The 10,799-nt window shown below is 36.4% G+C and overlaps 1 protein-coding gene across 2 annotated transcripts in view; it reads left to right on the top strand.

Annotated features, from left to right (window-relative positions):
- The window catches only part of Dnajc1 (DnaJ heat shock protein family (Hsp40) member C1), a 180,027-nt gene that overhangs the window by 100,190 nt on the left and 69,038 nt on the right, over positions 1 to 10,799 (top strand). For both annotated transcript variants that reach the window (XM_005354661.3, XM_026782827.1), the window contains one exon: positions 7,486 to 7,576. In XM_005354661.3, coding sequence (XP_005354718.1) covers positions 7,486 to 7,576 — 91 coding nt within the window. The remainder of the gene's footprint in view (positions 1 to 7,485; positions 7,577 to 10,799) is intronic.

Raw genomic sequence — 10,799 nt, 5'->3', positions numbered from 1 at the left:
TGTCTGTGTATATGCCTGCAGGCCAGAAGAGGGCACCAGACCTCATTACAGATGGTTGTGAGCCACCATGTGGTTGCTGGGACTTGAACTCAGGACCTTTGGAAGAGCAGGCAATGCTCTTAACCACTGAGCCATCTCTCCAGCCCCTCTCATGACAATTTTGAACAGAGTACATGTTAATATTCTGCTAAGCTGGGCTTTTATGATCATTGTAGTCAACATAGAACATCCACAAAAATATTTTAAAGTTCATAAATGTTCTGGAGATTTACACATGCTCATGCACACACACACACACGTGTATGTATGGTTCTATGGCTTGAAACCATGGCCTAATTAAGCAAACTAAGCATACATTTTACTACTGAGGTATACCCCTGACCTGAGATGCTTTTTAATTAATCATGTAATATATTTGAAAAAGTAGCAGAAGTTGATAATATATAGTCAGTGTTATCTATTTTCGATTTTAATTCATAACCAAGTTTTATTTTACCTTACCATGTGTGTTGGAGTTGGATATATTTGAGTCCATAATAATTTAATTGTTAGGACCCTCTATTACAAGAAGTGCTATATATCTACAGTTGGTTATCTTATAGCCTGAAGTAAGATAGATCTTAAATGCCCACGTTTTATTGATAATTTGATTTTCTGTGAATTCATTATTTTAGCAGCTTGCTACCTGATATGTAATATTTCTTAGTAATATATGAAATTTATTTAGATGTGCATTCCCTAATGTTGCAATTTTTCACAGTAAGTTCTAGTCCTGTCCAGTGTAAACATGATTGAATGCTAAATTCTCATAGGAAGGCTCCAGTGTGCACACCCTTCACCCATATCATGACTCCTGGGTTGCATAAAAGCAACAGCTGAGTAGAGATGGGAATCATCACTGTATTACTCTATCTTCTTTTAAAGTTATCTAAAAATGTAGAATCTGTTGGTGCTTTACCTGCTTGTGAAATTTCCTGTGTGTGAAAGCAGCCTCACTTCTCAGAAGCTTCTTGCTGGAGCCGGCACTGTATAAAACCTGGAGGCCACCCTCCCTTCACACCGGGGCCTTTCATTTCTAGTTCCCTGCTTCTGCTTACTGAGACTCTGGTCAGAATCCAAGCAAATGAAGCATTTACTGCTAATTGGAGCAGGGCTCATAGCCCCTTAAAATTTGTTAGAAACTCGGTGCCCTTCTACTCACAGCTAAAGATGGATTTTCCAAGGTATGAGACCACTTATTTTATAACTCCAAAATATATTTTGAAAACTTCTGGTAAACCGTTTTGCTATTGGAGTTACATAAGCAAATGAAAGCTAGTTTGAAGTTTCTAAGACTGACACTCCACTGCTAGATAAAGATATAGGGAAACCTGAGAAACCTCATTTCTACCTTCTGTAAGTATGTGGGGGAGGTGCATAATAAGATGCAGATTCTTGAAGATACAGACTACAACACAGAATTTTCTACTTTTACTGCTTGATGTAGAAAGCATAAATAGCCATAAAAATGTTAAAGAATATTAAAGATGCATAGTCTCACTGATCCCATATTTTAGAGTTGAAAAGTACTCATGACTCAGAATGGTGAGATTTGTCCAAAGGCTACAACTAGTTCACATTATAAATGGAAGTTGAAACAGATCAAAATAAATATTAGCATATAAGAAATAGAAAAGAGTCAGTGGTGGCACATGCCTTTAATTCTAGTACTCAGGAGGCAGAAGCAGGTGGATCTCTGTGAGTTCAAGGCCAGCATGGTCTACAGAGTGAGTTCCAGGACACCTAGGACTATACAGAGAAACTATGTTTCAAGAAAAGAAAGGAAGGAATAAAGGAAAGAAAGAAAGGAGGAAGAGAAAGAAGAAAAAAGGAAGGAACGAAAAATAGAAAATGTCAGCTTTCTAGTAAGTATAGTATTCATCTAATCTTAATTTCTCTGAGTATTTAGATTGCTCTTCATTGTTCTAAAGGTGAAGAGTAGTTCTTGTGTTGGGTTAGGTTAAAGAGATGACTCCTGTACTGTCTAACCCCCAAATGCAAAAGCGCCTTTAGGTCTTGCAGCACTATAAATATAACCATCATCTCAGAGGATGCTGTAGTTTCCAGCTATTTGCAGAACATTTACCTCTTCCCCAAAGTACAACTGTGAAGTCTTTCTACTCTTCATTATACTCTTATTACACATTGTTTGTAAGTCTAAGAATGTATCATTAGGTGAATGAAACAATAAAATGTAATAGAACCTAGACTTTGTAGGCAGGTTTTCAGACTGTGCTTATTTTCCTGTTGGAAGGTTATTTGTAAGCTGCAATCAAGAGATTGGTCCTGCCAAACAATCAGAAATACATGGGACATCCTTCATCTTTTTCCACCTACCTCTCTCCAGGACTCTTCCATATGTCTCATTCCCACATCTTCCCACTACTTTAGATCAGTGTCCATCTTTTCTAAAATATCAGATTGCTTTTTATTTTGAGGTATTTAGGGAAAAATAAAAGTAAACTAAACCATAACCAATACCAACTTGGAATGTTATTTTAACATTACTCTATCAGTAATGTTAAAATAAAGATTGATGTATGGGCTTTTTCTATACTACAACCTACCTACCTCAGAGTATTACATCTTACTATATTTTTCTCTTCATAATAAAATCTCTGTCAGGATAACTATAAGTTCCCATTGAATGTTCTCTATACAGTCACTAGCACCATTGTTTGTAGGTTTGAGCATCCTCATCCAAAAATCTAAAATCCAAGATGCCCCAAAATCTAAAACTTTTTGGGTGCTGACCTGATGACATAATTCAGATGATTCAGTGTGCACTGACTTTGTCTCATACATATTAGGAATAATCTGTAAAATTACCTTCTTGTTATCTGTATAAAGTATGTGTGAGACATAAAAAAATTTTCTGCTTAGATTTGGGTCCTATTATATATGTACACATAGTCCAAAACTGGACAAATTGTGTGAATATGCAGTAGTCATTGGAAAAACAAGAACTCTGAAATGCTTCTGGTCTCATTCTTCTATAGAAGAGATATTCAACTTATTGTCACACTAGACTGATAGATTTTGGTAAGGCACAGATCACCGTAAAATTCCTATAGATTGGCAATTATTTTGTAGATTAAACACTTGTCTGTTGGCTGTTAGGAAATGGGGCATTGTTCAGGTCTCATGCCACTTAGGCTCAGAACAATGATGCCTTCAGTATCATCTAGCTCTTACCTGAAACCTCCTGAGTCTAGCTTGTGCTTCCTTGTTCACCCAGGCAAGTATAAAGAGCCAGAGATTTCCGTATCTTTTCTATCAGCTTTCAGAAAGACATACTTTTACCTGCATGCCATCTAAGCAAAGAAAAGAAATACTCCGTTTTTATGAAATCCATATTCTGTAGTCTAAAATTTAATTTAATATAGTTTTTCTACATATTCCTTAAGTACAACTGTTACCTTGTCATAAGCAATCCTCACATATCTTTAAAATGCATAACACATATTGCAGTGACTTATCAGGTAAATTTAAATACATACACTGGCCCATTGACTTCTTGTTCTGGAGCCCGTGATTCATAATTATGTATAAATACTGATAACATAAATCCTTTAGATTTGCTACACTCTTAAATGTAAAACCAAACCTTTGTTTATCTGTACAGGTAGATTTTGAACTCTTGGAGAACATTTAAATATGAAGAAAGTTGTTTCTAGAGGAAAAGCTTTTGTTCAGAGTTCTAGCCCTGAGAAATACAAGCTCCTTAAGAAGGCAAACTCTGTTTGGATAATTGATACAGTACTAAGAAGCCCTAACTAGTCAGTTTGAGACAGTAAAGAATTATTTGTTCTTCTATTAATTTATTAATCCACATTGTCATGGGCAGTGTACATAGGGTAGGTGAATAGATTTGGTGTTTATATCTACAAAAAATCTGTAACCTCATGTGTTAGCAAACTGTTGTTTATCTTAGACTCATATTCTAAAGGGATTTAAGCATTCAAAGGGTTTGAAAAGACACATTTAGTGTGTGGGTGTACCCCTCGCAGTCCTGAGTTCCTTGCTCGTGCTCCCTCTCCTTCTGCTCCTGATTTGGACCTTGAGATTTCTGTCCGGTGCTCCAATGTGGGTCTCTGTCTCTGTCTCCTTTCATCGCCTGATGAAGGTTAATATTCAGGAGGATGCCTATATGTTTGTCTTTGGATTCACCTTCTTATTTAGCTTCTCTAGGATCGCGAATTATAAGCTCAATGTCCTTTATTTATGGCTAGAAACCAAATATGAGTGAGTACATCCCATGTTCCTCTTTTTGGGTCTGGCTTACCTCACTCAGGATAGTACACCCACACACTGAGACAATGGGGATGTTCTATCGGGAACTCACCAAGGCCAGCTGGCCTGGTTCTGAAAAAGCATGGGATAAAACCGGACTCGCTGAACATAGCGGACAATGAGGACTACTGAGAACTCAAGAACAATGGCAATGGGTTTTTGATCCTACTGCACGTACTGGCTTTGGGGGAGCCTAGGCAGTTTGGATGCTCACCTTACTAAACCTGGATGGAGGTGGGCGGTCCTTGGACTTCCCACAGGTCAGGGAACCCTGATTGCTCTTTGAGCTGATGAAGGAGAGGGACTTGATCGGGGAGGGGGAGGGAAATGGGAGGCGGTGGTGGGGAGGAGGCAGGAATCCTTAATAAATAAATAAATTTAATAAATAAATAAATAAAAGATACATTTACATTTAACACTACCCCAACCTCCTTTTTCTCTGTAAGTGCTAAATCAAGATAATAGAATTATTTAGTGAATAAAACAAAAATGTGAGTCTAAAACAAACAGCAAATTTTAAAAGTATAAGTAAGCTAAAGAATAAACACCAGGAACATTTAAGTAAATGCTTAAAGCTTGAGCAAATGGAAGGTGAGATTCTTTGCCTTGAACAAGCAGGTAGTAAGATAAAGAATGCAAAACAACCTCAAGTTAGCTAAAGTAAATACCTAAACAGGCATTTAATACTTTACAACTCTTGGTGTGGTTTAGGCTGGTGGCTCTTTCAGAACAGATTGGTTCCTGCCTACGAACAGGTCTTTCCATTGAGTCAAGGAGAGTGCAGGCAAGAGAAGGAAGAGAAGCAGGAAGATGCTGGGTTTGACAGGACTCATTTGGTGAGGTGTGAAGCATAAAAACTCATCCTTACTTTGTAGTAGAAAGTACAGTGATGTCAAATGATTAAGAAAACATTTAAAAAAAAGCTAATAGATGGAAGACCCAACTGTGCAGGTGGCACCCTAAGTGTCTCTTAAATAGTAAAATGTTATATCTTTATACAGTCCTTTGAATTAGAAACTCTTATTATTCTTGTTTATGAATGAGAAAACTGACCTGTAGAGAAACAGTTTGCTGAATGTCTCCTTGCTGGTAAAATAGAAGAGCTGACTTTTTCAAAAATGATAGACAGACTCCAAAATCTTCTCTCCCGTGTTGATTTATGCCTGTAACCCAGCACTTAGAGATGCTAAGGTAGGAAGGAGAACCATGAGTTCAAGGCCTGCTGGGTTATCTAGTGAGATCTTGTCTCAAAAATCAAATCTGTCCTCTTAAACACGATATCTCATTGTACAATATACTATGATGATATATTTCAATCTATACTCTTTCACCTCATAAATAACTAATCTGTGCCCTTCTTTTTTTTGCATGGTGCCACATTTCCTACTCCCCTCAAGGAGCCAATGCCTTCCTGGGCTTTTCTTCTTCCCTACTCTTAAAACCTTCTCTGTGGAAAGAAGCTAATAAACTCATTCATTCATTCACACCAAGGTATAAATGACTGATCTGACTTGTTACAAAGTAATACTCCTTTAGGGTTGAGTCTCTTAGGGGAGCGGGGTGGAAAATGTTAAGGGGCCATAAAACCTTAACCCAGACCTTGAGGAGATGTAGGTATAATTTATGTATATATTGGTATGGGAGGATGAGTAAGCTGAATGAATTACCATCTATACTATTTTGATTACACATTTGTGTATCTGCCTTATAAGAATGCTTGTACTAGAAATTAAGAACACAAAAGGTGGTCTGAGAGGCTAAAAAGAAATAATTTCACTATGTATTCAAATGTTTTAGGAAGTCTCTGTATAATTTCCCTAATTCATTATCTGGTGGAAGATATCATTATAATCCCAAAAAACAGACCCAATGAAATACCTTTGATTTGCTTACAATCATGAATGAAATAGGGTGGGTTATTCGTGTATCTATATTGGATGTTCCTTCATTTCATATAGGCATAGTCACAGATAGATCTGTGATTTATCTTCTCTAGGAATCTTACAATATAGTAATATCACCTTAAACTTATCCTTGATACCTACATCTTTCTGTACTCTTCATCACTCAAATCATACCTTTTCATTTTCTTCTTTATAAGATTTCACATGTATTCCAATTTGATTCAGTTCAGTAAACACGGAGTGCCAGATCTTTGTTTTGTCTCAAATGTCCCATCTTGTAGGTGATACTATATATAACATGATACAGGCATGTGAGTTGTTAAGTACAGAGGCTTGCTCTGCTAGAGAAGGAGAAGGCAATGGTGTTTGAACATGGTTTTCCTAGTATAAAAAGGCATTTGTTAAAATAATGGCAAGGATCAAAATAGTCCAACCTGAGGGTAAAGCAAATAGAGAAGTATGGAAACACAATGTGGCCTGGTATTTCTGAAATGTATGAGACTTACATCAAGGAGTGTGGAAAGATCTACTTTGTTGATTTTCATTGTTAGGAATGTCATATGCCTAGAGCATCAACAAGTTTATGTTCATCTCTGTCAGTATGTGACACCTAGCCTTTTATATAAGAACCTTGCTGAGCACTTGGCTATGTGCCACTCATTGAGACTTTAGCCACTGGATGCTTACTCCTGAGTGTCTGTGTAGTTTATATCTTCAGTTTTTTATGGCAACTGGTACAGTCTTCTTTGAGAATCATAGGGAAAAAAAGTGACAGCTTTTATTCAGAGCTGAATTGCCTCATCCTTCTGTAGTGTTGAAGATCTGGAGCTAAAGTAGTAACACAAAAATTACCGTGTTATTACTTACTGTGACTAACAAAGTACTAGTGCTAGTTGGTCAGAGTAATTCTACAGCAGATGCTTGGTTCAGTCAGTGCACTTTTCTGCTGCCAGTATAATAGTATGGTGTTGGGGAGACAGCAAACAGTGGAAGAGAATTGGAAGGGAAATCCTCCTTTTCATGTATGAAAAGTTTACTTAAAATTACACCCATGCACTTTTTGAACTTAGTTCTCCAGGCAAGAAACATTATAGAGAAGTGTTTGTTCGGTTCCTTCTGTTCATCATGTCATTAGAAAACAGAAGGAAAGCTTTCATGGAGAATGAGTGTATTCTCCTAAAAGAAAGTTACAGAGGGCATACTGTCAAAATTATTTTTGTATTAATTTACTTGTAACTTTTTTTTTAAGGATGCTGGGCAGTTTTATGCAAAATACAAGGAGACAAAATTGAAGGAAAAAGAAGATGCATTGGCTAGAATTCACATTGAAACACTTCAAAGTGAGTTTTAAATATTGTGTACTTTATTAACAATTTCATATAAAACTAATCAAAATTCAAATTTTCCTTTAAATTTAACATTCATTGAATTTTCTGTATTTTCAAATGGAGTCACTTGTATTTACTATATTACACATGAAAAATACTGCTATTAAGCCACACAAAATCCATTATCAGGAGAGGTGAATTAACCTGAGGTCATACAACTCAAGTTGAGACCATTCATATCTGCAAAAACCAATTATCTTTCAGTACTAAAATTATAATTAATATTTAATGCTATGAATAACCAATATATTAATAATTTTATTATGTTATGTTAATAACCTATATGTTAATATTGTACTATAGCAGTGGAAAAACTTGGGAAGAATCATTTTTGTTTTAAAAACCTTTGTTTCCTTTGTAATATTGTTGTGTAATACAAACCTCCTCAAATAAATTATAAGACTATTGAAAAGAAGCTGGCATAGGAACTCCTACCTGTAACCCCAGTAGAAAGTTGAGACAGAAGGCATACTCCTTGAAGACCATGAATTACATATTGAGTACCAGGCCAGCCAGAGCTCTACAGTAAGATCCTACCTCAAAGAAATAGAAAGAGGACTGCAGAGATGGCTCAGGTTTTGACCACTGGCTTATCTGACAGAGGACCACATGGCAGTTCAGAGTCATCTGTAACACCCATTCCAGGGAGTCTGAATCTGACACCCTGGTCTAGCATCCACGAGTATCATGCACACGAGTGGTGCACAGCTATACACACAAGGAAAGTATCTAAATGCATAAAATAATAAAAAAAGTTTTCAAATTTTAAAAAACAAAACAGAAAATATAAGAATGTTCAATGGAACACAAAAACATTTCTTGACTTTTTTTTTTTTTTTTTGTCCATCTTTCCCACATGTCCATGGTTTGCACATGCTGGTTATTTTATTCACAGAAGTTATCACCACTCAGCAGAATTTATTAGTTCTGTTTATATTTAGTTTCTCCCAGTAGATATAACTCTACAAATGTTAGGACTTTATTTTGTTCACTGTTGTGTTTCCAAGACATAGTTATTTTAGGGGGAGTTTTTCTGTCACAATTATTCTTGTGCCTGGGCAGCTTTAGAAGAGGAATGGTTTCTTTTTCACTTTGTGTCTACAATAGTGAACAGTGTCCTGGCACACAGTAAATGGTAAGTGGCTGAGTAGATGAATGTCTGTGACCCTGTGAATAGTAGTGAATGGCAGCTGAGCATCTCTATACAGTACCCTGTCTCAAGAAGCATGTAATTCAGTTCAGAAACTTCTAACTGCAAAATGATACTTAAAACTTGTTGAAAGGAGGCTGTTGGTTTTCAGCTTCTCAGCCCCGAAAAAGTCATACAGAAACTATATAATTTAAATCACTGCTTGGCCCATTAGCTCTAGCTTCTTATTGGCTAACTCTTACAGATTAATTTAACCCATCTCCATTCATTTGTATATCAACCATGTGGCAGTGGCTCACCAGGTAAAGTTCCGTCTGGCTCCAGCAGGGCTATATGGCTTCTCCTTGACTCCGCCTCCTTTCTCTCAGCTTAGTTTTCCCCACCTAGCTCTGTTTCTCTATAGCTCTTCTATAGACCCAAAGCAGTTTCTTTATTAACCAATGGAATTCACAACATACAGAGGGGAATTCCACATCAAAAACTGTATAATTATTTAAAGTAGATGCCTATAAGAAGAATCAAGATGATAGAGGATTGTGTATAAAGGTTGCTAACTGTGTGTGTTGGGCAGTAAAAGTAGACAAATGAAACTCTAAATGTAATTTTCATAAAATCGTTACTTTTAAATAAAGTTAGCATTTTTAAATCTTTTAAGTGAGTCAGAAGGTAAGTGAATCTGTAAGAAAATACAATGTCTTAAAAGTAATCCCAAATTTACCTGTTAAGGCAGTAGACGTTCACTACATTTGATTGCTTTCTTCTTAGCTTATCATTTTCATTTAATTTTTACAACAAATCAACCAGTAAAATGTTAGAGTATATATTGAAATTTTTGAATAATAGCAGATTAAGAATATATACTGCCCTTATGAAAATTAGAGGTAAACATGAAATGTTTATCACAATATGAAATCTACATTGGAGGTCTGTAAACAGTTTTTAAAATTTGTTTAACTGGATTCTGTTCAGTTAAAATTCCCAGGTTTAAAAATTCTGTTTTCTTATTTTGCTACTTAATGAAAAAAATTTGTAAAGAAATACGAAATTTTAAATAGACAAGCATCTGGAATTTCTTACTTCTTTAGTAAAGATATGTAATAAACAACATTATAAAACTCATAGCAGTCCATCATTAACTAGCCTAGCATTCATATGAGGTTTGTGTTATAAAACCATCTTGGTTTTTCATATCAATGATTTATTGGAAAAGGTGGGAGTATCAGTGTTAAGAACAGTAAAGAGGTATTACACTCACTGTCAGCAGAGTCAGAAACTATCACATATTTTAAGATATAGTCTAATGGTTACATAAAAGGAATCTTTATGTTTGGTTAGTTGGTTGGTTTGGTTTCTCAAGACAGGGTTTTTCTGTATAACAGAGCCTTGACGGTCCTGGAACTTGCTTTGTAGACCAGGCTGACCTTAAACTCATAGAGATCCACCTGCCTTTGCCTCCGAGTGCTGGGATTAAAGATGTGTACCACCATACCCAGCAGCAAGGAATCCTTAATTTTGTCAACTTCATTAATCGTTTTCAGCATTGTACCGTTTAGAAAAGAACATACTTCTAAGAAATAACAGCCAAACATGACAAAATAAAATTTAATAAAATAAACCAAGAACTTGCATATCAGAGTTGGATAGTGGCAACCCAACAGGAAAAGAGTCCCAAGAGTAAGCACAAGAGTCAGAGGCCCACTCTTTGTCACTGTTAGAAGTCTCATAAAATAGTAAGCTAATAGCTACAATATATACACAGAGAGCCTAGTGCAGACCCGTGTGTCCCCTGTGCTTGCTGCTCCAGTCTCCGGGAGCTTACATGATTCAGAGGGCCTTGTTCTCCTGGTGTCCTCCATCCCCTCTGGCTCTTCAATCTTTTTGCTTCACCTTCCTTGAGATTCCATGAGCTCTGAGGGGAGGATTTGATGGAGAACTCTCATTTTGATTCCATGAGCTCTGAGGGAAGGATTTGATGGGGAACTCTCATTTTGATTCCATGAGCTCTGAGGGAAGGATTTGATGGGG

Source organism: Microtus ochrogaster, chromosome 16, assembly GCF_000317375.1.
Source record: "Microtus ochrogaster isolate Prairie Vole_2 chromosome 16, MicOch1.0, whole genome shotgun sequence".
In the NCBI taxonomy this organism is placed as follows: Eukaryota; Metazoa; Chordata; class Mammalia; order Rodentia; family Cricetidae; genus Microtus; species Microtus ochrogaster.
This window is presented reverse-complemented; position numbering and strand designations above follow the sequence as displayed.